At 40.1% G+C, this 25573-nt stretch overlaps 1 protein-coding gene across 1 annotated transcript; it reads right to left on the bottom strand.

Annotated features, from left to right (window-relative positions):
• Positions 1-1221: 1221 nt before the first annotated feature.
• On the bottom strand, positions 1222-22955 carry LOC118405413 (collagen alpha-3(IV) chain-like). The gene is made up of 25 exons (XM_035804911.1): positions 22804-22955; positions 17703-17800; positions 16798-16866; positions 14266-14382; positions 14076-14102; positions 13788-13895; positions 13296-13331; positions 13094-13138; positions 12789-12807; positions 12525-12557; positions 11517-11654; positions 11228-11263; positions 10813-10848; positions 10489-10524; positions 10158-10202; positions 9863-9937; positions 9256-9300; positions 7892-7951; positions 7341-7376; positions 6624-6674; positions 6039-6083; positions 4575-4724; positions 3722-4032; positions 3120-3277; positions 1222-2538 (listed from the first exon to the last, which is right to left on the bottom strand). The coding sequence occupies exons 1-25, from the start codon at positions 22862-22864 to the stop codon at positions 2289-2291; spliced, it is 2085 nt and encodes a 694-aa protein (XP_035660804.1). The 5' UTR covers positions 22865-22955; the 3' UTR covers positions 1222-2288.
• Between the last annotated feature and the right edge of the window lie 2618 nt (positions 22956-25573).

Raw genomic sequence — 25573 nt, 5'->3', positions numbered from 1 at the left:
ATGAATTCAATACCATCCACACACAGGCAAACATGCTGTCCTTGGTACTGAACACCATCCACACACAGGCAAACTTGCTGTCCTTGGTACTGAACACCATCCACACACACAAGCAAACAGACCTGTCCTTGGTGCTGAACACCATCCACACACAGGTAAACGCGCCTGTCCCTTGGTACTGAACACCATCCAAACACAGGCAAACACGTCTTTATCTAGTATTCCTATTTGTCTCAAAGAACACCAAACGAGGGATTAAAAGTTGTAATATTGACACTATTTTGCTCTCATTTGCCAGAAACAGAAAAACGTACTTAAAACATTGATTATGGCAATGTTTTTAGTGCTTAAAGAAGCAAATTGCCCGAAACAGTAAGTGACTTTAACAAGAAACAAAGGCCGTTTCTGTCCCGACAAAAGAACAGGCAAAGGCTACTTCAAAACCAATTCCCTAGGGAATGCATCCGTGCAATTTTTTAAATATTTTCAAAGCAATCGTAATACTGTAAAGACTGCCTACGCCCCTGAGGCGTCGCAAAAAATATTCCACATTCCAACACTCCAAAAACAAAAGAAACGGACGGACTATACCACGAGTTAACATCTAGACGTTTTTGGCTCGCATCAACATTAGTATCCAAAAAATTTGATGATCTAAATCAACTTGTTTGAATGTGCTTGAACATTTCAATGCGTCATGTGAACAGCTTATAGTTTTTATCATTGGACGTATGTTCTTCTTTTAAACTAAAAAAAATCCATAAGCAAAATGATTGTAGTAAGTGGTTATAGAGTGGTGTGAATGCGATCTTTGACGCCTGTCCATGGTGCTGAATGCCATACACACGGTAAAATTGCCATTACTTCAGCTTAAAGTCATATACACAGACAAACATACCTGTCCATAGTGCTGAATGCCATCCACACAGTAAAATTGCCATTACTTCTGCTTAACGTCATCTACACAGAGACAAACATAACTGTCCATAGTGCTGAATGCCATCCACACAGTAAAATTGCCATTACTTCTGCTTAAAGTCATCCACAGACAAACATACCTGTCCATGGTGCTGAATGCTATTCACATATTCAAGTCAAAGTTTGTGGAATGTGGCTATTGACAAATGTTAAAACTCTATTTTCAAGCTGAATCATCGGATCATGAAAAAGTCCAATCCTGAAACATTTCAATAATTCTGTAGAATTAATTAAAACAAAAAATAAAGAAAACAAACAAATTGAATCAATTTATTGTAACTTTTTCCTACCCTATTTGTATACAACGTTTATTAACAAATCATAAGAACACAAAACTAAATCTTATATTATAATACTTGCCTAAAGGCATTTGTACTTCTATGTGTAAGATTTTGTTTGAATCTTTTTGAGGTTGTTATGGAATATAGTTTAGCACCACTATAGCAGTCCATGTTTGGTAATGGATAAAAGACAGCACCTTAGATCGTTATATGGATTCCATTCAATATGGCCTTGTGTTACGTTAGACATTTACTTTCGTTGCTCTAAGCATCATTTATGCTTACGAATTATTCTGAGATTACATTTATAGGTAGATAAGATATGGTAAAATTCTGATTTTGAAACACCAAAAAAGCTAGAGTCCTTTGTCTAAAATTAGTTTATAGATCACAATTCGAATCAAAGTGCTAATTAGCAAGGAACTATAATAATACCGGTTACCTTGATTTACAACATTGATAAGTAAAAAACAACTCTAGTGTATATGCATAAAGGTGAACCAGCATTAGAATCAGGAGGATTTTATTCAAAACAAACTCCAGATTTATATCCATTGGAATGAAGCTTAAACATACATTGACCTTTTTACTGTCAGATTATTTGGGTATCTAATCTTTGAATGTGTAAATGCATGTGTAGAAAACTCAATGAAGATAAAGTTGTCGTGAGGTAGGAGATGGCTTGGTGTTTGTGCTAATGTGTATATGTCTTGCTTTTTGTGTAGAGATTACTCTGAAAACTGGTAAAAAAAGCACTACAAATTTGGTTATCTATCTTCTTTCTTTTAGTCCATCTGTCACTACAGAGTCAAAAGATAAGATGAAGTTAACCATTCTCTCCTAATAGTATGATAATACAGCTCACAAAAAGTACAAGACAAAACACTATGAGCTAGGAACTAGTATCATAAACCCTAACATTTGGCATCTATTCCCTGACCTTAACTACATTAGCACCGGGAGTACATAAAAAAACTGCAGTACAAAGGAGTGTCGCAAGGTGCCCCATCCGCCACAATCAACGCTACTTTAAGAGCTGGGGCGTGGTGGCTGTGGTGCACGCAATCTGGGATCTCCGATGATGATGCCAGGCCTGGCTCCTCTCACCGGCCCCACCTCGGAGATCTTAGCCCGAACGGTGTCGGTGATCATCATACACACACGGCACCGTCCCACCATCTTCTCCATCTCTGTCACAGGCTGCTGGTTACGCACCATCTCTCTCACCCGCCCGTCTCTCGGCTCGTAGGCTTGCTGGTTCCTCAGTGGGTCGTAATCACTATAGTAACAAAAAAACAACATGTCATGTTGTAAAAAGCAACATCTGGAAACCAACACATTTTTTCACATAGCAACTTATCTAAGTTTTAATAAAAGTGAGGGGTGTTCACTGATGGAGTTTGGTAAAAGATTTCAAACTGCAAGCAAATACATATTAACCTTCACGTGGCTGCCTAACAGACTACTGCACTGTATTACTGTATTCTTACTCAAACACCCTCATATATATGGTGACCAGCGTAGCCTTTAAAGCAATATGTCAACTGTCTGTCACCATGGTATTGGAGGCTGTGATGACTGCTTTCCATAGTGAAGAATAGAGAATCATGAGCTCCTAATGGATGGATTTTTGAATTGATTAACAGACCTGAACTCCCATTGGTCACCCTCAAAAGGGATTGGTTACCTTAGCTGATTGGCCACAACCTCTTGAAGAGGAGGCCCACTCATCCCCCAACAGTAAGAGATTGTTAAACATTGATTACTTTTAAACCACTCATATCTAAATCTAACTGCTATTTGTATCTACTAAAAAAGGCCCCCACATAATCTTTTAAACAAATCATAAGCATGACATACGCCGGAACAGACGCCAGCCAGAAGCTGAACTTGTTGGCAAAGAAGCCGCAGGTTCCCCGCGCTCCGTGACACTCGATGAAGGGGGCGGGGCGGAACCTCTCCAGACAGCTGCCGGGGCTGGAGAAGATCTGACCGCTGCCCTCTCCGGCAGCCGTGTGCTGTGGAAGAAAACAACATTGACATTGTTACATACGCTACATATACATGTAAGCTTCTAGCTAAGCTTCTATATAAGTCTAGGCTTTTGAGAAAACAAACGAATTTTTTCAAGTTATATTCATTTTTTGTAAAAAAAAATGTTTTGAAGACCATTGGTATAAAAATGTCATTTTCTGTGTTTATTTCTCATATGCTTTGCCTTTCAACCAACATCCTCTCATCACAGTTTAAGGTAATACTTTTCAAATGATGTCTTTGTATGTTACTCTTCATCATACAACATAAGTCAGAAAAACCAGACTTCCAATTCTCCAGGTTTCCTATTGCACCACTTTTGTCTTACAAGCTGTCAGTCGGCAAAATTGACATCATTCCGGACACAGCTACGGACACACATCAAAACAAATAAACAAACAAACTGAAAGATTGAAGGTTAGACTTACCATGAAGAAACTGAATCCTTCCCAAATACTCTGCCAGCTGTGCTCCCGTGTGGGGAGGGGGCAGTCGGGAATGTTGGAACCCTGGCTGTGGAATGCCATGACGGTAGACGGGACCTCGCACACCACGCACCGGGAGATGAACCGCAGAACCTCGTTTCCTCGCACAGGGCTTTCTGGGATCTCTTGTTCAGTAGCAACAGTGGATAGCCAGTAGGTCTTGTCGTCACGGGTGGCATAGTGACAGTTGAAGTTGATGTCACAGAACATGAACGGCATGGGGGCAAAACGCTGTACACAGGAGCCGGCAGTACCTGGTAAGAAAATGTCATCAAAATATCCATTAAAAATGTTAAAAGGTACCTCAGTAAAATTCTAAGCGTCCCCGCCCGTCGGGGACGGCCCGGATGGCCGTCCAGCCTCGTCCCGCGCGTCCTTACCCCGTCCTGCGCGTCCAGACGCGTCCCATGGGTTTTTGAGGCAGTGAGTTGTCATACACTGTGCCCATGGCAAATTATTGTAAAGCAGAGCCCATCCCTTTTCTTTCACTGCCTTTACCCCGCCAACTAAATTCAGGTACTCATTTTGTACTTTGGTGGAATGAGGAAAGCCAGTTTAAGTGCCTTTCCCAAGGACACATTAGGTTGAGCCAGGAATGCCAATCTTGTGTCTGTTTGCCTAGCAAAATTCAAATCACTGTGGAGGCAGTTGCGGACACACAGTACGACAAAGAAATAAAAAAAAGTCATTTAATATCTCCATTTTAATGACTCACGAGTGGCTCTGAAATATATAGCAAATGACATTGTATGGTGAGTGACATCCTTTGTGACTATGAAGCTACAAACATCCTTACCGAGGTCCTGTCCGTGAGCTCTCTCATTTCCCTCCCCATGCAGCAGACTGTACCCCTCCCACATTTTGGTCATTCCCGGCAGGCACTGCGGCACCATGGTGGTCTGGCTGTGGCGAGTCATCAGGTCAAACGTTCTGGAACCTCCCTGACCTAGAGTGTTGATTGAAAGTCATACAAAATTTGTGACCCTGGATTGCATTCAGCACCAAGGACAGGTGTGAGTGCTAAATGAAAGAGGGAAATATGCCTGTGAAATTTGTGCATGAACTATTTTGGCAAGTACTTTTCTGGCTATGACAAAAGTTGAATAAAAGTGACAAATTTATAGCTAAAAATATACAGCTAAGCACGTCAACAGACTGAGGGCAACAGACAATTATATCACAGATATTTCGATACTCGCAAAGTTCTTGGACATTGAAAATTCTCCGGGATACAAGAAGATGAAGACAACATCTAACTATATATGCCTGCCTGACAAATATTCAAAATAACACAAAGATATAATTCACTGATAACTAGAGTTCCACGACCTCATACCTTCGCCAAATGATTCGATCTTTTACAACTGCTGTATTAATTGGGTTTGTCATTAATTATGCAAATAAGGCTCACATTTGCATAAATTATATAACTTGATCATCTAGTCCACCACACAACAGACGTGCGCAATATATGTTAAGAAAGGAGGCTTTTGTCGCAATTTCTGATAATTTATGCAAATGAGGACCTCATTTGCATAATTAATGTTCAATGATATTCACCTGTACATAACTTCCAAATGCTAAAAGTAAGAAGTTCCCGTCATTTACCACAATACATCATAGCATTTTCTCATTAATTATGCAAATTAGGTCGTTATTTTGCATAATATATCTATCAATATTCTTCTCTTTCTCAGTTACAAATGTCACATGTTGCAATTGACCTATAATGGAACTGGGCGTGTTTACACAATTTCCTCATTAATTATGCAAATTAGATACCAATTTGCATAATCATATGTCATTATATGAAGTATCACTTAAGCTATCTACATACCAAAAATCATAACAATCCGTCAACCCCTTCTTGAGTTATTCCCTTTCAAAGTCTGACACTAAACCTGCCCTGCAGTTCCAAAACAAGCCACTAGGGGGCCAAAACCTATACCACTTACTCTCGGCATCAAGACCTGTCTACCACTCAAAAATCATAGCCACAGCATGTTCAGAACTCGAGATATCCAACACGAAAGTTCCGCTGCAGTACCATAGCAAGCCACTAGGAGGCCCAAAATCTAATCGTTTCTAGGTCTCATCAATACCTACCTACATACCAAATATCAATACAATCCATGCAGGCGTTCTTGAGTTATGGTGGTCTTCTACAAACACACACACATACACACATACACACAAACGCTACCCAAAATATAACCTTCTTGGCGAAGGTAACCAGTGTAACTTAGGATAAACTTCTGACCTTGTAATCCTTGTGGACCGGGTGGACCTGTGTCACCCTGCGGGCCTGAAATATAGCAGTGACATTATTGTGTGAGACATTGGCAAAGCTTAACCTTCTAACTGTAAACTGTGCTGAAAGAATGTACTGGAGGTGGTCAATTTTTTAGATTTCAAACTGCAAGCAAATGCATCTTTACCTCCACATGGTCTAGCCTAACAAACTACTACTCTCTTTATTCTTACTCAAACACCTTCCAAATGAATATGGTGACCAGCCCCTCCAGCTCTGTCCTGCCACTTGCTACATAATGTAATCAAATGCCATGGTCTGTCTGCCACCAGTATCCATGGTGACAACCCTCAAATCCAGGTGATTGGGCATTATTTGTTTGGAATGAAAGAAGGGGATAGGAGGAAAAGTAACAAAAGCAATATGACAACTGTCTGTTACCAAGGTAACCATTTAATAGTAAACCTGTTTTTGTTATAAAAATAGGCAGCATAGAGAGCTAGCAGAACTGGGTACACCTGTACCCCTTTTTTAAAAACTTGTAAGTATTACCTTAATGAATACAGTTGCCTAGCCCATACAAACAACACCTACCAGGAAGACCAGGTCCGCCAGGCAGTCCGATGCCTGATTCTCCTTTTGGACCTGCAGAAAATGTTAAACAACCATTTGTATCCGTCTTATGGAAAACATTGTACCATTGTACAAGAATAGTACAGTTGAGTATTTTTGCTTTGTATAATATCCCATATTTATAGTATAATTGTTGTATTAAGAGCAAATAAAGCTGGCCTATCTAACCCTCTGATCCTATCTTTCTCAGGCTTTTTAACTTGCTTATTTCCAATCTAGTCTTATGCAGCTTTTACCTTCTGTACAAAACTAATGTATTACACAAAAATGCAGTTAAACAGTTAACGCTAAGTTCACCTTTATCTGCAGGGTAACCTTATCCGTTGCTGTAAAACCCCAGGTATCTAGGGGTTAAAGTCGACAGACGATAGTTTCAAACTACTGTAACAATAGTTTGAACATATTACAACTTGAAACCACCGTCCTTCGATGTGATATCCCTTAATACAGTGTTGGTAAACACAACGAATATAGGTTACCCTGCGGATAAAGGTGAACTAGCGTTATGTAAAAAAAAAAACTGCTGTTACAAAGTGTCTGTGTCATCTGTATTTCCAGCAAACAGGAGTAGATAGAATAAACCTGTTTCTTAAAAAATAAACATGTACGTATCCTTGCTAACAAAAAATGGTTTGACATAACATTATACAACTAAGACTGAGATGACAGAATGCTCACCTGGATTTCCTTGAGCACCTGGGAAACCTGGAGGACCTACAGGAGTGATTGGAACAAAATGATGGTGCTTACTTTAAGTGACTGATTAGAGTAAACTTAACGGTAGGTAATCAAAAAGCCCGTTTGAGGCCTAGGCTGCAATGGGTAGTGGGTTGTATCCACTGTACGTGTAAAGGGCACGGTATTGAAAGGTGGAGCCTCTTGTTCTGCCACATTTAATTTTACCTCCTCAAACAAATTCAGGTACTCCTTTTTACACCTGGGTGGAGTCATGTAAAGTGCCTTTTTCAAGGACACAACGCCTAGCCAGGAATCAAACCTGTGACCTTGCTATCTTGTCTCCTCTAGCCTAGCCACCCAGCTATTTGACATCACTGAAAGACTGGTGTAATAGATTACAAAATGTATCGGAGAAGAAACCCTACTCTGTGATATAAGTTGCTGCTGTACATATCTGTAAAAGTCACTGTGATAGCATTCATTCCATCTATAGAATATGATGACAATGAAGTTTTTAAAGCATTGAATTATCATTAATTCCTGATTCTTACCTGAAGGACCCCTCTCTCCAGCAGGACCTGGCTGACCAAAACCAGGTGGCCCTATGGGTCCTGGAAATATAAACATAAAATTGTATAACGGGAGGTGCCCCAACACGGTACGCTTTTCCTTGCGCTCAAACTCATGGCGCTCCATCGCTAGTTGCCTGAGAGTGGCCAAATTTTGATGACTGATTTTTTTACACATAGATTTGAACAACATACTTGAATAAGAAATGCATTCATGTGGTTCATGAACCTTTCGCGCTGCGTGTTACAAGCGGCAAACACTGAGAGACAATTTCGTGTATGTAACCTTCCAATTTTGTGCTACGCTGGACAGTGTGCCTAACTCGGTACGCTTTTTTTACATTTTGCTCTCTTCAGAAGTAAGTGGTAAATTTAAGTACACAGAAAAAAAATTAATAGTATGATATTTTAGCTTTCTTTTGACAGTAAAATCGTGACTGTATGTACTTCTTGTCTCACATGAGGAAGGCTGTACCTAGAACAATCCAGCTGATGTTACGGGCAATGGGCTGAATGCACTGATTGTGAATGCCCGACTAAAAAAACCATTACGAAAAAACGACACCGCCAACATCAACAAAACTCTGTCTGATTATATGAAAATATCATCTACATCTCTCTATCAAGTCTTATTTTCATAGACAGCACGAATCATTTGTTACAGTCAAATAAATCTTTCGAGCGTTCTCTAGTCTGCGACTTTCACGGCCACACTCCCTTGGGAGTACAATGGTGGCAATGTTTATGTCGCTTCCTTTTGGTTGCTTTTCAACTCAACAAACATTTGAAGACCCATATTCATAGTGTTTTATGGAGCTTTATTTATGTGTATCATGGCAGTTTGTGACTGCTTGAAAGAGTTCGTATAGTTAGCGACACGAGCCGCCAATACACAGAGGCCGGTGACTGCAGTGATTCAGCACTGTCAACATTACTGTTAGAATTCTGTTTAAAAAAAAAACATGAAGTAAATATGTTAAAGTATACTTGGAATGCAAATTAAAGCTGTGTGCATGGACTTGGTTTATTTACCTTTGTAATCAGCATAGTCAGTGGTAACAAACACGGTGTACTTATGGATGATAAGATCAGCAAAAAATCCGTTCCGTCTTACGACGGGTGCCGTCTTAGGGCGGCCCCCGTTACATGCAACTGAGAAATCATCAAAAAGGGTTAAAGAAATGTGTCTTACAAAAATGTTGTTGGTCTATACTGACTTCTCAATATGCCTAATGCAAAACAAAGGTTAGGCATGACAGCTCTTTCAGTGTAACATAACCAGCTGCATGTCCCTACGACAATGTATTTTAACATTAAAAAAGTCATGGTATATTTTCTGTGCTTACCTGGGGGACCATTCAACCCAATCTCTCCCTTTGGACCACTTCTACCTATTGAGGGATGGAGGTGATATTGTGTAAGCAATCCATGTAAGATATAGCATACACAAACATTTATTAACGGTAGTATGCAATTTGAGTGATTCCTTTACCTTATATAACATGAAGTAAAACAATGTATAAACTATACACCACAGACACGCACATATACCACATAAGCGCATGCACACACACACACACACACACCTGTCCTTAATTCTGGAAACACACATACAGAGACATGCTTGTCCTTGGTACTGAAATCACACACACATCTGTCCTTGGTGCTGAAAACACACACACACACAAACACACATGCCTGTCCTTGGTGCTGAAAAACACACACAGACACACACACAGACATATACACAACACACACACACAATACACACATGCACACATACAACACACAAACAGATACAAACACACACATGCCTGCCCTTGGTGCTGAAGGCACACACATACACAAACACAGAGAGAGAGAGATGCCTGTTCTTGGTGCTGAACATACACACATGCACAGGCAAGCCAGAAACAATACTTCACTCCTAGGGATGAAATGATCAAGACTTACCAGGTGGTCCTGCTGGACCTCCGGGACCAGGAGGTCCAGGTGGCCCACTGACACCTGAAGCATCACCTGGAGCACCTGGATTACGGAAACAATGGGAAAGTCTCACCCACTACTCTTTATGACAAATATACGGTAAATAATTGTGTAGCTCATTGCCTTTCTCTCAGTTCACACAATGAGTATCACATCACAATAATTGTTGTCTTTATGAACCAAAGCACAAACCAAACCAAAGTCAAAGTACAACACTGTTCTTAATTCTACCATTGCTGCATGCTTCAATTTTGTGATGTACCTTTTGGTCCAGGGAACCCCATCACTCCTCTCTCCCCTCCAGCTCCTGAACAATGAGAAGAAATCTACCATTACAGTCATACTGTATCTCAACCTACACAACAGGAAGAGTTGAAAATATACTACAGACAGTTGACACATCATATTGGGTATCTCACTGAACTAGTATCAAAGGAGCTCAAGCCATTCTCCACACTCCTTTGTTAGCTACATGTATAATGGAACATTCCTTCTTCAAGATCAGTTTCTAACCTGTCAATGATGAAGTGGTTTGTAAATGTTTTAAGCTTTAACCTAACATTAGGTGAGATGGGGAAAAAGTCAGTTCATACCTGGTGGACCTGGTAATCCTGGGTCTCCTCTGGTGCCTGTGTGAAAAGTACAGAATTTGTCATACAAAAGTCTACACCATACACCTTCTGTGACACCAATAAATGTTTTTTTAGGTTTGTCAAAAGCATGATGTGTCACAGATAATTCAGGATAGACTAAGTTTAGTTTTAATAGTTAAGTTTGTGTAATTACAATGAGTTTGTCATATAGTATTATTATTTTTGTAATGTAAGTAAAATTTTAACAAACATTTATAATACAGCCCCTCCCTTGCACAAGTAAATACATAAAGTTTTCTTTTAATCAATATTCAATATACTTACCCTTTGGTCCAGGGCCCCCTGGCAGTCCATTCACACCTTGGGAAATAAAAAAGACAATGCTCAACAATTCAACTGGAAAACACAGTAATCATATCTAGTAGATTCAAGAGATGTTCTTTCAACAAATACCCTTTAAGGTTGGTTGATTTTTATTGTGACACCCCAGGTAAAGATATATGAAAATTAATACAACTTTTTCAGTGATATAATATTCTTAAACCTCCAGATTTTCTGGCTCTTAAGTGATGTTGAACAAGCTCATATTTTATCATACTGCTATCATACTTCTATGTAGCATGGAAAGTAAGCAATACAACAACAAGACTCTGACCAAAGATTATACTCTGCTCTACTTTACTTAACTCTACTCCTCTGATCTACTATTAATCTACAGATGATCAGTTTTATAACCTACCTGGCGGTCCCTGTCTCCCAGGGTTTCCAGGTGGTCCTGCAACAGTAAGATTATTATAAGCACAACAAGTTAGTACATTTCACTTCAAAAGGCTAGAATTGTAGCATAATGATTCGATCTATGATGTATTAAAACTTGCTAACATGGAAACATAAGGGCATCAAAATGGCAGGTATACACAGGACAACAACAAGAATAGCAATGAATGAACGATGAACAAACAAATGAATGGATAATGGATTTCACTTTTGTATTACTGAATGGTAACTAGTGACTGATAGCTACTCACCGTCCAGTCCAGGGTTCCCAGGCAGTCCAGGCTCTCCCTTGCTGCCGAATCCTGAGGACCCCGGCGGCCCAGGCTGGCCCCGCTGGCCTGGTTGACCGGGGAGACCGGGGGGTCCAGATGGACCCGATGGACCCTCCGCTGATGAAACACGACAATGACAAGTTTAGATTCCCGCTCTTAACTTATGTCATAATGATTCACTTCAAGGCAGGATGAGGTGGATTAGATTATATGTTTCATAGATGAAAATCATGTTCATGAAGCCTAAAAGATCCTCCATCTAAACTAAGGCCATTCTGTTTTGATTTGTCTGTTTTCCCTAAAAAGATTGTTTTTGCAACTGTAATACAGCATATTGGTTTCTTTCCAGCCTCTTTGTATTGTACTACTTACAGTATTGATGCAAACATTTCTTTTTAACAGACAACAATTGACGTGCATGTGCAGATGCTATCCATAAAACCAAGTCATTGTGGCCTAACTGAGTTCATGTAAAAAGTAAAGTAAAAGTATACAAAACTACAGTGCTGCTGTCTGTTGGATTACATTATTGTGGTCTCTGGTGTTTGGTAACTTTGTATTTCTATGATTTCTAGGGCCACGTTAAAAATTGTACTCTTACTACAATGTCCAACAGCACTAACAAAGGCTGTATAAAGGCCAACACAGCGAGCTTCACTATGCAAACCTAGTAAGCCATTCTCTGTCTAGCTATTATGCTCCGTGGCCCAGATATGCCATACATGCCTTAGTGTGTGGTTATTTGTCCAATATAAACAACACTTGACTACATTTTAATGTTGTATAAGTCACTCATTACCCCCATACTGATGCATGCTTGCTACAGCACTATGTGTGCCCTTAACAAGAGGACATACTGCTAAATTAAAGTTCAGTTGTAAAATAAAGTTGATGTTGTTGACATTCTTATAACTTAAACACACAGTTGTTAAGGAGTATGAAGAAATTTGTTATAACATGATCATGATGTGTTGTATCCATACTCACTTTGAGACTGGGGTCCAGGGAGACCAGGAACACCTGTTTGAATAAGAAAAATCACCACTGTGTCAGACGTATTTTGTCCTTGTTTACACACAAAAATACGTAACTCCCTGCTTCATCAGTATTTAGTGTCCTGGTACAATTATCTCCTAACTCAAACACTTTTTCACCCAAAATGGCCATAAGGTGGTGATGTAGGTATTATGGTGAAGTATTGTAAGCTTGAATATTCAAAATTTCTAATCAAACAAACTTTAAGCCAATTACCTGCCTCTCCTTTAGGTCCCTGTATTGAAAAGAAGAGGAGAAAAAATAAAATGAAAATGTCCATTCATTTTATTCGCATATTTTTATTGAGGATCGGGCAAGAAGTACCATGCAAGCAAAGCCCTGTCCTCAAAAATATTTAGATTTAAAGTAAAACAACAAAATTGAGTGTAAAAACAATTAAAAAAAATAAAAGATAGTGTTAGAAGGAAGACAGTGCTCAAATAAAAAGTTACCCTCTATACCTACGGTACTGCCTGAACACCTAGACCAAATATATTTGCTCATCTTTGAAGGTTACTTACACAGAGTCCAGGCATACCCATGGGCCCACTCTCTCCATGGTTTCCCTACAAATACAAAAGATAACGTTTCAACAATATCATCATAATGAAAAAAAAAAAAAAAAAGGCAATTGAATGAGATGCCCGAAACAGAATTCACTGACAGATAATGTATCACAAAATTTTAAAGTTAATGTTATGCTGAGACAAATTTTCTGCTTACCGGTTCACCAGTCATACCAGGAAGACCTTGTTGTCCCTGTTTGAGAAAACATATGATAACTAAGATAAGAAAAGCTTTGCAAAAAGGTTAACAGAAATGCCTTGATAGCACAGAGATTGCAACATTCAATATTATTAATAGAAAAGCTAAATTATTTTATTGCCTATCTAGATCTGTTGAAGGGATAACAAGCAATGGTAAGAGTGCAGCAATGATAATTACACAGTAAATCTATTTTCAATTTTTTGAAGAAAAAAAAAGAGTTTCCATGATTTTAATCTGTACAGTTATCTATTCATTGTTTGAAACAATGTCAAGATGCTCTGAAACATTATCAAGATTTTTTTTCAAAATAATCTTTAAATTAGTGTTGAAACTTCTTAGCAGCAATATCAATCTGAATACAATTTTTGCACTCAAGGACTTGATATAATAATTCCATGTTTGAAAAGTTGCATGTTTATCAATCAGCAAGGACAGACAATTCCTTACCCTTAAGCCCTTCTCTCCCCGTAACCCAGGATCACCCTGTGTGCCCTTGCTGCCTTTTCCTCCCTGTATTCCCCTCGGCCCCGCGGGTCCAGCAGGCCCTATGATACCCTGGGAAAAATTAAATCATCCGGTTAACATGTCATACCAACTGGACAATGAAATCAATGTTAAAAGTGTGCTGTGAGCCTGTGACGATAATCTTTATTTGCAAACTGATGCCCAAAGGCTAATTGCAAGGGAACACTCATACAAAATGAAGAAACCAAACAAAAAGTAGCTCATACTTACAGGTGGCCCCATCTGTCCTGGGTCTCCCTGTAGGTGAGAAATCAAATTGGTTGTAAAATCTGACAAAGTTCCAATTTGAAAACTGTTAATCAATCTTTTTTTTAAAGCAGCAACAGTTTAGAGTAGTATCATAGAAAATAACCTTAGACACTGTCTTCCAAAATTGAATAAAAAACTAAAGTTCACTCACCCTTTCTCCCTTTGCTCCAGGGTCTCCAGAGAAACCTGCGGGACCACGCATCCCCGTCTCCCCCTGCACACCCTCCGGTCCAGGGAAGCCAGGCGCACCACGTGACCCCGGGTAGCCCTGATCAAAGCAATATATGACACTGATTACCTCAGGTCATGGACCTTGAACTGGAAAGTCAACGCAATAAAAGATAACAAGTGTACACACACACTGGTCTTTATCAGTAGCCTTGCATTAGCAATTTGAACAAAACTTTAAAGATTTCATGTCGCCATGAAAGAGTCTCATATATGTCTTGTTTGATTACCGTTCGTTAATTATCCAAATATGGTATTGGTTAGAATTGCATGTATCGATTAATCACTTGCTGTCACTCTGCAAGAAAAGGTATAACTCCAAAAATACAAACAGACCCCAAAAAATACCCTCCCATGCTAAACCTGCTCCATTGACCACATAACCTCTACTGTCATGTTTGATTAACGACTAGCTCTAACACCTCTGAAATCTGCTTCCTGTCACTCCAGTGAGTCTGACCTTTGTCGTGACCCCATTGTCTCACTCACTTCCTGCCTCTCTACTGTCAGTGCATGTATTCAAATAACTTTAATAGGCAGACACCAACACCAAAAAAATCCCTTTCTTTTCACAGAGGCTCTGTATGCTATAATAAAAGAGGCAATTAATCTTTACTTCCACACAACCTACAAATGCACCTGCACTGGTTTTTACCACTAGCATACAACACAGGCATGGAAGTCACTGTTAAGTTGAAAAGCATTGTGATACATCAGGCAGGTGTGCGACCAATAACAAAAAAGGGCTTAGCCTATTATACCATACTTTGACGCAAACAGCACCGACTGTTTTAATCTAACATTTATCTATTCTTGCCATAGAACATGTAACCTACTACAATCTTGACAGCGAATGTTTCCCACAAAGGACAAAATGGTATCTTGGGGCATAGCACTGCCTAGACAGTGAGGGGTGGGCTTATAGAGCCCAATTACATTGGGGCTAATAGTAATTACAATTGACAACTTCCAGTGTGTACAATTCTTCAAATAGTATGCCATATATATTTAGATCTATTGCAACAAATTTCTGATAAATGCCAAGGTAGGATACAGGTGGAGATTTGTTCAAGGGATGTTTCTTAGCTGTCATGTTTCTAAGTTGCAGTGACAGTAATTTCAGTGTAATTTCAGGTAGTGTCACTATGTTTTATTGCTGTGCAATAAAACATAGTGAAGTAAATTACTTAGTCACTAGTAACCATCAACAAGTACATGTATCTGTGTCCCTTCCAAGTAACAGGTAAAAGGCCACATAAAAGCTAACAAATGACACCAAGTCTTAAAACGTCAAAATCATGATTTGTGACCCAGACCAGACAGTGCTGATGTTCTTTTATTGTCTACATACAAAAACGTACGTGTTTCGGAGGCTAAGGGTTGTGTTTGTCAATGTCTCTGGCTATGCAATGTAATTGACACTTGGGTTTACTACAAACACAAGCTTTCATCCAAATTGATGTCCATAAGATCTGGTGTATATCACTTTAATTACGACAAAACAAAAGACACGACTCATCTCTTAAATAGATTGGAATCTTAGCATCCAGTAGAAAACTTAGAGAACAGCCTACGGAATAGTTAGGACAAATATTGCACCATGGACAAACACCTCAAACCCTTTACAGCTAATACTTATAAAGTTGATACTTGATGAAAAGCGTCCAGGCCATTGTTCATATGAAAATGTTGAAAAACCGTTCAAAATAAAAAAATCTGGAGAAATTTTGGAACAATCCCCAGATCTTCCAGAAAATCTGGAGATTCTTTTAAAAAATCTCCAGACCATTTGAAAAAGTCTCCAGATTGTTTCGAACAGTCTACTAGGTAAAACTGATAGGTAAAACTAGTAGCTAGAGAGCATTCTTTACAGTCCAAGATGGGTGCAAAAATATCCTGTTTACCGACTGATAAGAATATGAACCCCTGTATTTGCACCTTCATGCCCTGTGACCATGGCTGCCTGAACTGTAGTGTACTTATTAACTGTACACAAACAAGCTCAATGACTTTATGACATGGCAGGTTTGCTTACACCTATACTGCAGACTGTTATGGGACATTACAGCCAAAGTTCAAAATGCTTGGTACACTGATCTTTGACCTGCGCTGATGGCTCCAAATTTTCCTGTTGATTTTTTCATTAGCAAAAGTACACACCTCAAAAAAGTGTTCAGACTACTTTTAGAACCTAACTAGGGGATCCATTTTTAGGGCCCATATTATAGAAACAAAGAGTTACAGTTGGTTGTCAATTGATATTTGACAAAGGGGATTGAAAGGATCCCTTTAATACTGAGAACATGACTATCTTACAAACTTTTGATGACTTTTGAAAAATCTAACATCTCAACATGACATCATACAGACTTGGGTCAGTAATTAACTGCCATAGTAAACTGAGAAAAGGTGTATAACATTATACATGTATAAACTTATGCTGTCATACACTTACCCTGGGCCCAGGTGCACCAGCACTAGGTCCACAGCAGTTACTGTTTCCTCCACAGTTGTTGTTGTTTGTCTGATGGATAGAAAGAAGCAAAACATTTAACATTACAAACATCATCCCAGAAACTTCAGGACTTCAGTTAACAACAATCAGTTTTTCTTCTCTTGACTTCTTTCATCAGCCTCTGAGTCTGCAGCAGCAATCACATATGTGCTGGAACATTATTCTTATTCATTCCAGTGGTTATATGATGAGTCCAGAGTTATTATAATTTTATTAAGCATTTTTGTAAGCATTTCTTGGCTAACTCTATCTTACCTCATTTTGAGATTCATCAGAAAAAAAAATTGTGCATCACTCGATTTGTCATAGAAAAAGTAAGATTCCTTAATACAAAAGGTCATTGGACTCTTCCCTCATGACAGCCCTAGTGTTATCATTGAATGGCCCTCCTAGACAGTGTGTTTGTTGTTTGCACGTTTCTTGAGATAGCGGCTTCCTTTGAGATGGCTGTTATGAGATAGCACCTCCAATCTCACCTAACAGACAACTGCCAATAAATAGCAAACCCAAGTAAATATTTCTGAAACTATGTCAAGTGGTTGATTATTAAACTGTACGTCTTGGGATGGACCAACTGCTGTCTTTTACTTTAGTTGAAACATCCTGATATCTCACAGTGCTATGCCAAATTGTGCTACACGTAGCTAGGTAGAAGACTGTGCCAATTTTGGAAATTTGTACCATTGCAGTTGCACTAATGTGCCATTTTGTGAATGAGAAAAAGTATTCATTCCAACAAGCATTTTTTCAGTCAAGCTTTGATCATTATAATCTGGATACTAAAAGAAATGACATCTGCATCAAAGTCATTATAATGACTCTAAGAGAAGATAAGGGATACTTACGTTTGCGGCAGCAGCAGTACCTAGGTCATTGTTGTTTGTGTTGTCAAACCCGTTAGTTCCTCCAAAACCATTGTAATCAAAGTCAACCAGCTGAGCCACTGTCAAAGTAAAGAATCATTGTCAGCAAAGGTGATGAGACCTGTTCTAATAGTTTTGTTCTTCAATTAAAAACAGCATAATGATCTATAACTAGTGTCTTTGCATTGTACATGTATGTCCCAATCAACTCCCTGACAGAAAAACACATGAAGAAACATCTTGTTGATGTTTGTAAGTTTGCAAAGACATTTTTATTTCAAAACAAAAATGTCTACCAGATGCCTCGGTGTACTGCAACAAATTATACCAAATTGCAAAAGGTCTTTGCAAAGTGGTGCCAATTTTTGCCTGAAATGCTTTTTTTACATTAAAAAAAATGCAATTGGCAAATTGGTTTGACCGCAAGAGAAAATTGTCACTTATTCCCAAAGTTGGTGCAGTTTGCTAGCCCAATCTGACACAGTCAAGTTAAGGAGTGTCGTGTCAATAGAAACATCACATTCAATAGCCTGATGCTGAAGCCTTTTGTATGGTCTGTTTAAGTGGGAAGTGTTGAGTAAATTTGAGATCCTAAATGTTGAACGTCGACAGTGAGCCATTAGCCGTTGGGAAGTCAACAAATGAGGAACATATGTAGTTATCTAAATTCACGTCGTTGATTGACGTATAAGTCATATCTAGCATTTTTAAACATTGACATGTTCACATTTTGTTGAACCAATTTAACGTTTGAGATGTCACAATAACAAGGCACTGACTTAACATATGTCCACACCCCTCCCCTATGTAAAGGGCGTGGCTATAGAGCGCCTAATCTCACCTCCAACAGATACAGAAAGATGTTTGTCCGTCCAGTATGTTTGGTTGCCGCTCTGTTTGCAATCACTATAGACAATACACTGGAGTCTCGGATTTGGAATGGATTCAAGGAGATTGAAGTAACCCCCTAGACCCTGTTGGATATTCTTGGCGTTTTCTTAAAGGATCTTAAAGTGGTGATATTTGCTTATTTGGTATGAAGATAGGTCTTCAAGCCCTCGGAAGGCCAAGGCTGATTTGGGACCCTGGTGGCTGTCCTTGGTGCTGAAGCAAAATTGCCTGTTTTTTTCGCTATTTTTTCTCCTTGACATGCTACGGTCTTGATTTTCTTTCGCTTTTTTATGGCATTATATACTTCAATCGTCGGCTTCATTAGTTAATATTCATCAATTGGCGTTGGTGAATTTCTTGTTACTGCAATAGAGAGATGTCTAGTTCGGTTGACTGATGAGTGTGTGTTTTGGGGGGAGGGAGGCTTCGGGCATTTATACCAGCCGTCAAACTTCTGCACGTAACAGGATCCAACAGATTAATGAAGAAAAGTAGGGATGACCCACTATCCTTGACTGACGTCTTCGTTCGACCCCTATAGCTATGCTGACAGGACCGATTTTTCCGTCATCCGGACTGGACCGCTCTTTCCACTAAGGCTAACGTCACATTTCCAAACCGGGGCCTGGCCGGGCTGCTTGTGGAAGCGAAAGATAGAAATGTTTACGTAGAACATAAACAAAACTAATGCCCATGAGTGACTATTGTCTTTACTTCTTGTGTAGTTTGGTATCTTTTATATCATACTTTTCGTTCCCGAAATTAAGTTTCCCGGCCAGGCCCCAGTATGGAAATGCGACCAAGGCCTTACCCAATTCTCTCGTCACCCAATGACCAATGACTTGTCCAGTTGCCTGGTAGAGTGTCAATTTCATGATACAATGCTACACCGTGAAACGTAATCTTATGCTTTGTATATCAGGTCTTAAGCGGATTACGTAAGCTTATACGTGACTACAGCACGTATTTGGTGGCTTATTTTGTGTCAATGTTTTTCATCAATCTACCTTTGAAAAGAACAGAGGCCTCGAAAATGTGCTTTGCAAAATGGTCGACCAAACACTCAATGATGCTATCTTAATGGCAATCACTGTTTGAACGCGAAGAAGCCCTCGTGTCGCCATTTGCTAAATAGTTGTCGAGATATTGAGATACGATTTGCATTATCTGCTTCGGTGCAGCAGACATCTTCAAATGATCATGATTTTTCAAGTACCTAGTGGTAGTGCAATGTAGCTTTTTACGTTCTCTTTCGTTGCCTTGTATATAATACTTTTGGTTCCCGCAAACAGCCCGGTCGGGTCCCGGTTTGATACTTTTGACCCTAACAGTACACAGGGTCGCTGGTTATTAAACGTGATGCATGACGTCTAAATAAGACTGAACGGTACACGTGGTTTCTATACACAATGTGTGCTAAAGTCTGTCTAAAATAAAGATACCATCAGACATGCTGTAGTCTCTTCAAGTGTCTTATCGGAGATAGCACGATGTTTCGGCCACTTACAAGCTGAACTATCTTTACGCTACACATCCTATCTTTGGGGTTGATGGGTTCAGAGATGTGGGACATAGAGATAAGGTCGCCGTAAGACTTTGATGTCGTAGGATTTTCAAGCAGGCTTTGACGGAACCAACTACCGACAAGGATCTTCTGCAACAATACAGCAATGTTTTGCAGGGCACATGCACGGCTATTCCAAAAATGTCCTCGATTTGCGATCGTTAGCCATAAGCCAATGTACGTCTCCGGTTAGAGATTTCAAACAAACCATTTTTGAATCATTATTTCTAATAATCAAAATCTACGCCAGTAAACCTTTGATAGTATATACTAGTAAATATTCGATAGTATGTACTATCTTCTATAGCATAGGGCGAATGAACTCATCCATAGCTGCCATTCGTTGGGAACTACTTAACATTATCGTACCGTCCACTGATCATCTACACGCCACGATAACGACGAGCTGAACAAATTAGCTTACAGAGTGGACCGTTCGGGTCGCTAAAACAAACGGTGTGATTACATTGGGTGATTAGCGCGGCCCTTGTTGACGCAGGTGCAGACACCTGACCACCGACCAGATTGTCCCAATCAACTTAAGAGTAGTCCAATCTTAAACCCCTAAAACTCCCTCCGGCAAACATCATCCGTTAAAACCCTTGTCATATAAAGACCACTGTTGAGAGTAAGTCGCGAAGAAGGTTATCTTTGCTTAAGAGTTGGTCGGCGAAGTTGTCTCTCAGTCTGTAAAAGTCGTCTGCCGGCGGTTGGTTCCATGTCTTAGCCTACTTGAAAATCCTACGATATCAAAATTGTAAGACGACCGCTCCCTTAGATTCTTGTTGATACGACCTTGGGCGCATTGAGGACAAACTATGACAGCTTTGACAAGTGCATTTCGACAGTAAAACAAAAGTTGGCAAGTATATAGCCGGTATAAAAGCTCACGTTATATCACCCTGAACACCTAACCATTGCACATCTAATAGCTGTAAGCATTGTTTAATGCTATCTGATGACCCTATTATACTTAGTAGCAATGATTCCACTCTACCATGGGTCTAAAGAAACGAATTTTTGAACACATAAATTCTAGGTTGACAACTCTGGTACTTCAATGCATGACTATTTACTGTTCTTCTTTGAGCTCGTATTAGATACATACTAGTTGGTACGTCCACCAGTTTATAAGGTATCTTCTACATCTTGCATAGTCTTAACATTTTTCTTCTGTATTCAATCAAGTAGATCTGTAGATCAGTATTCATTTTGGTAATACTAGCATCCTTGTGGTGGCTGTTCGTACTTTCAAGTTTGCTTTTGTCTGTTTGCAGACGACGCCATGTGTCCTTGCGAACTCCTTACTTCTTCCATCCCACTCTGTTACCGGTAAATGGTCCGTAAGCTGGTTGTCGGTCATCTGCAAACTCCGCCGTTCTGTTTGCGTAACGTTCGCCTTTTCCTGAGTCTGGAACGTTACGCTAGCCTGGAGTCCAGCCTTGTGGTGCTTTTAGTTGCTTCCAGAAACACAACAGGCGTGAGCGTACCTTCGGGGAGCGACTTAAAGCACAAGAAGGCTGGGCTCCAGGCTAGCGAACGTCCCAGACTCAGGAAAAGGCGCAGTTTCCTCCCCATTTCCCGCCCGATTCATAGTCCAAACTGTAATTTACGGCGACCAATTGAGTGCACGGTTTGTTATCGTCTACTCCAGAATCAACAGAACGACGTCTGGGTTGCACAAGTACAGGTGTCAGGAATCATCTAGAGCCGATTATCGGCAATGATCTTTCTATCACGTCAAATTAACACTTTGCTTATATATCTCTTATCGGAAAGGCCTCTAAAGCCGGACAACACCGGCGCTGCCATGTGATATGTGCATAGACCGGTAGGCTTGGGGTCACAAATGGCCTGCAAGCCTCTTCTAACTATAGTCTGCTTTTTTGCCTTGCCGCCAGGCAAGGCTTTACGCCAGCTTTTTTCCATGGATCAATGGACGGACCTTTTAACCCAACCCTTCCAAAGCCCCTTCCAAAGGCCCTTCTTTCCTTGCCGAGATTCATGGCTTAGTTAGACAATGGTACATTCCAGGCGAGTATTAAAACGCTCTTCTAGACGCATGTTACTGTATGTGGTCCAGCGTAATAAATCTACGCTTTAACTCACCATGTTTATATAAATATATATCACAAATTGCATCAGAAGGAACTTAGTTTGTAATAAAAAATAATGCATATTCATTGTGGGTCAAAAAGTTTTACAAAACCTGTTTAATGTGCCAATAATTCATCTGACATAAATTATGATAATGAGGGGGGGGGCGACATGTGGAACTCGGGATTTTTAAGCGTAGAATCTAGTCTAACTTACCAAAATAACATAAAATACGCGGCAAGGCACAGCTTTTTTAAAAAGATTTCTTGTTTCGTATAGTGAGGATTTCCAGCTCTTGTTCAATATAAAGGCTTGCGTTTATACATAAACTATGTCAATGAGTGTAGAAGCGACTTTGTCAAAGAAAGTGATGACTGTGCAAGACCGACGAAAGTAGCACGCGGGTGTGGAGCTACATTCCGTTATGATCAGGCAGTCGGTCGTACTAATTGTTTACGAAAGCGCACTTTGAACAACGAATGTGATTGAAAACATCAATAGAACACAAAGTACAAAGCATTGAACACGCACCTGCACAGCTGACGACTAGCGTAACCGTCAGCAGTCCTCGTAAAGCGTTCCTCGGGCCCATGTTGGCGGGTGCGTCCGCAAGCTCCTCTCCAAAGCACCTGTGCCCGAATGGGTCGGCCCCTCAGGTGGCCAGGCTACGTTTTTATTGTCTATATTTGCTCAGACCTGCCCGGTTGGTACACAATAGGCGGAGTCTGATAGCGTAGAGCCGGGGCATTGCTTTGTTTTCCTTCCAAAGCAGACCGATTGGAAAGGTCAAAAGGTGATTCATTGTGACGTTTCACCTGAGTTCAAGTCCAGTATTCATGGATGGATATGCGTTTCGTCGGGGGAGGTGCTCTTACAACAGTTCACTACTTATAGGTCGCCCTGAACCAACCTAATAAACAAGGAGTTGACATAAGAGAGAATAGACCAAAAGATCGTATCCTCGACTTAGATGACTTTGCCATCTATACTCTTGTTTTCGAGCTGAACCGTTATGTTTGTGTATGAGGAGTGGTACACCAACAATAATGTGCGGTTTGAACCAAGTGTTTCGGCTGTAAACAAAGTGATGTTAAGGGAGAAGGCAGCTTTTTTTTTCTCATCAATCGCTCAGCAAACATCAAACATGCAAGTGTTAAGACGACATAGCAGCTATGTAATAACAGGAGACGCTGATATACGTGGTAATAAAACAATATAAACATTGATGAAACTGTAAAATGATAGTGATGTTTAGTCTGAGTCTCTGAGAACGCTGTAATCATGAACGCCTCACCACCATTCAAATGGGAAGAAAGATCAGTAACATTATCCTCGTAAGAAAATGAATGTGCAGGACCGATCATATGTGACCACGCCCCTTTCCTTGCTGTGCAGTGGCACTCCACCCTCCCTTGAGCATTATATTCTAAATATTAAAACGCAGGGATTATTTTTGGTGTGTTTGTTTCGGTCAGTGTCTGTCCTCAGGTATTTGGATTCACTGTCAGTGGAGAGACAGGAAGCGAGTGGGACGATGGGGTCAGAGTAAAGGTCAGATGTACAGGGGTGACACAGGAGGAGCACAGTTCAGAGTTGACAAGGGCAATTAGACATAGGAAGGCAAACAAGAAACACTAGACATCTCCTAGACATCTCACGGAGGCGTGGGATCTTTGCACTCTTGTTTTCAATGAGAAGTGCTCTTCACAAAGAATAGTGTTACGACCAAGTCCCTATTTCTGACCAGAATATATGAATCCGTAACCACCTTTCTAAAACGCTAATCAATGTGACTACTGGTCACACTTGTCGTACTGTCGTCGTACGATCTCAAACTGAGGGCATTCTTGGGTTAGTCATGCATTTGTCGTGCAAAAGTCAGCTGTCGTGTTACCGAAAAGGTTGTCTTAGATTCTTGTCGGTAGTTGGCTCTGCTACAGTCTTCTTGAAAATTCTACGACATGAAAATCGTACGACGACCGACGGAGAGTGTGCTCGCGCCAAGGCACATTTGTCGACTATGACAGTTTTAAGATAAAAGGATATTTTTCTTAGTATGGTAGTGGTTGTGTTGTACAATATTTAGGGTTCCATAGGTCCTCTCTGTCTTACAATAAATGAGGGCACTAAGAAGTGTGTGTTACGGCGATCATGTAGACGAGGGCAAAGTTTACAAAGATCATACAATACAGGCACAAACCTAGCCTCTTGACCCTTACCCAGCCCTTCAATGCGTCTATTACTCTGCACTTCACAACCCTCAGATAACAGTCACCCAACGAGGGCAGCGGTAAACACACTTTGTCTGACGGTGACAAGGGGAGGAAAGGTGGACTGAGTTTCAAGAAGAAGAAAGAAACGTGGGTTCCGTTTGATAAGAACAGAACCGGTTAGAGGTATAGAACATTGCTGTAACTCCCCTAGCTGGTAAACAAACGTCCGTGAAGTATTACTAGTGTTCGTGGTGTGGGGTAAGGTGTTTTATATCAAGAGTATCAATCACTTCTAAGTGAAATGAATGGGCCATGTTTCATATGCTGCCTTCAAGATGGCAGTGTCGGTCTATAACTCTGTAGTACCTGAAAATACGGCTGTGGTCATGTTTCATCTGGACTTCAATACTAGACTACCAATGTACCAAAATTCAAACGAATCCATTAAATGCATTTTGAGGTATATGTGCGAACGCACAGACACAGACAGAAACAATACCCCAGAGGGATGTTCAGGCGTGGTAAGACCAAGAAGGTTCGACCTGCATAGTTAGCAACACCACTTGTGAATTGTGATGGCGGCCACCATCTTGGATGGCCATCACTGTCTGTTTGCGAACGAACAATGAAACATGCAACAGTTCAGAAGTTTTAACAAAACGGATGCCGTAGGCATCAAATCTTAGTCAATTCCCAAGGATTCGAATATGTATTCCTTTTTTTTGTGAAATTGACTAATTCATGGAAAGACGTAGCTGTATACGAAGTTATATCCAGGTAGACGACTGACCTCGGTCATTTGTTTGCATGTTTGCGGTCTTGCTTGAATAGCAGCAACCCAGCCCTAACAGGAACTTAGTTCCCGACCTTTCTAGTCTAGAAACAGCAGTGTCCGATTCACTGTGGTTATGTCAAAACTGGCAAGTTTGCTGGTTTTAAGTACCAGACTGTTATTACGTTACTTTTCTAGAGCAATACCTACAAACATAGTTCATTATTTACTCGAATAGTACATCATAATGAAATACAAGGACTTGAGTAGAAGTTTTGTACCAAGTTTTGTACCAGTTATTCAATGTGTGCTTTGT

This window comes from Branchiostoma floridae, chromosome 18 (genome assembly GCF_000003815.2).
Source record: "Branchiostoma floridae strain S238N-H82 chromosome 18, Bfl_VNyyK, whole genome shotgun sequence".
In the NCBI taxonomy this organism is placed as follows: Eukaryota; Metazoa; Chordata; class Leptocardii; order Amphioxiformes; family Branchiostomatidae; genus Branchiostoma; species Branchiostoma floridae.
The sequence above is the reverse complement of the archived record's forward strand: the minus strand, read 5'-3'. Positions and strand labels throughout refer to the sequence as shown.

What these genes read in the sequence shown, in the direction of transcription:
- LOC118405413 (XM_035804911.1), bottom strand. Translation starts at nt 22,864, where the DNA reads ATGGGCCCGAGGAACGCTTTACGAGGACTGCTGACGGTTACGCTAGTC. An exon ending in CTGGTGCACCTGGGCCCAGG is followed by an intron (nt 14,383 to 16,797) that starts GTAAGTGTATGA and finishes TGCTTTGATCAG; the next exon opens with GGCTACCCGGGGTCACGTGG. An exon ending in CGGTCCACAAGGATTACAAG is followed by an intron (nt 4,725 to 6,038) that starts GTCAGAAGTTTA and finishes TCAACACTCTAG; the next exon opens with GTCAGGGAGGTTCCAGAACG.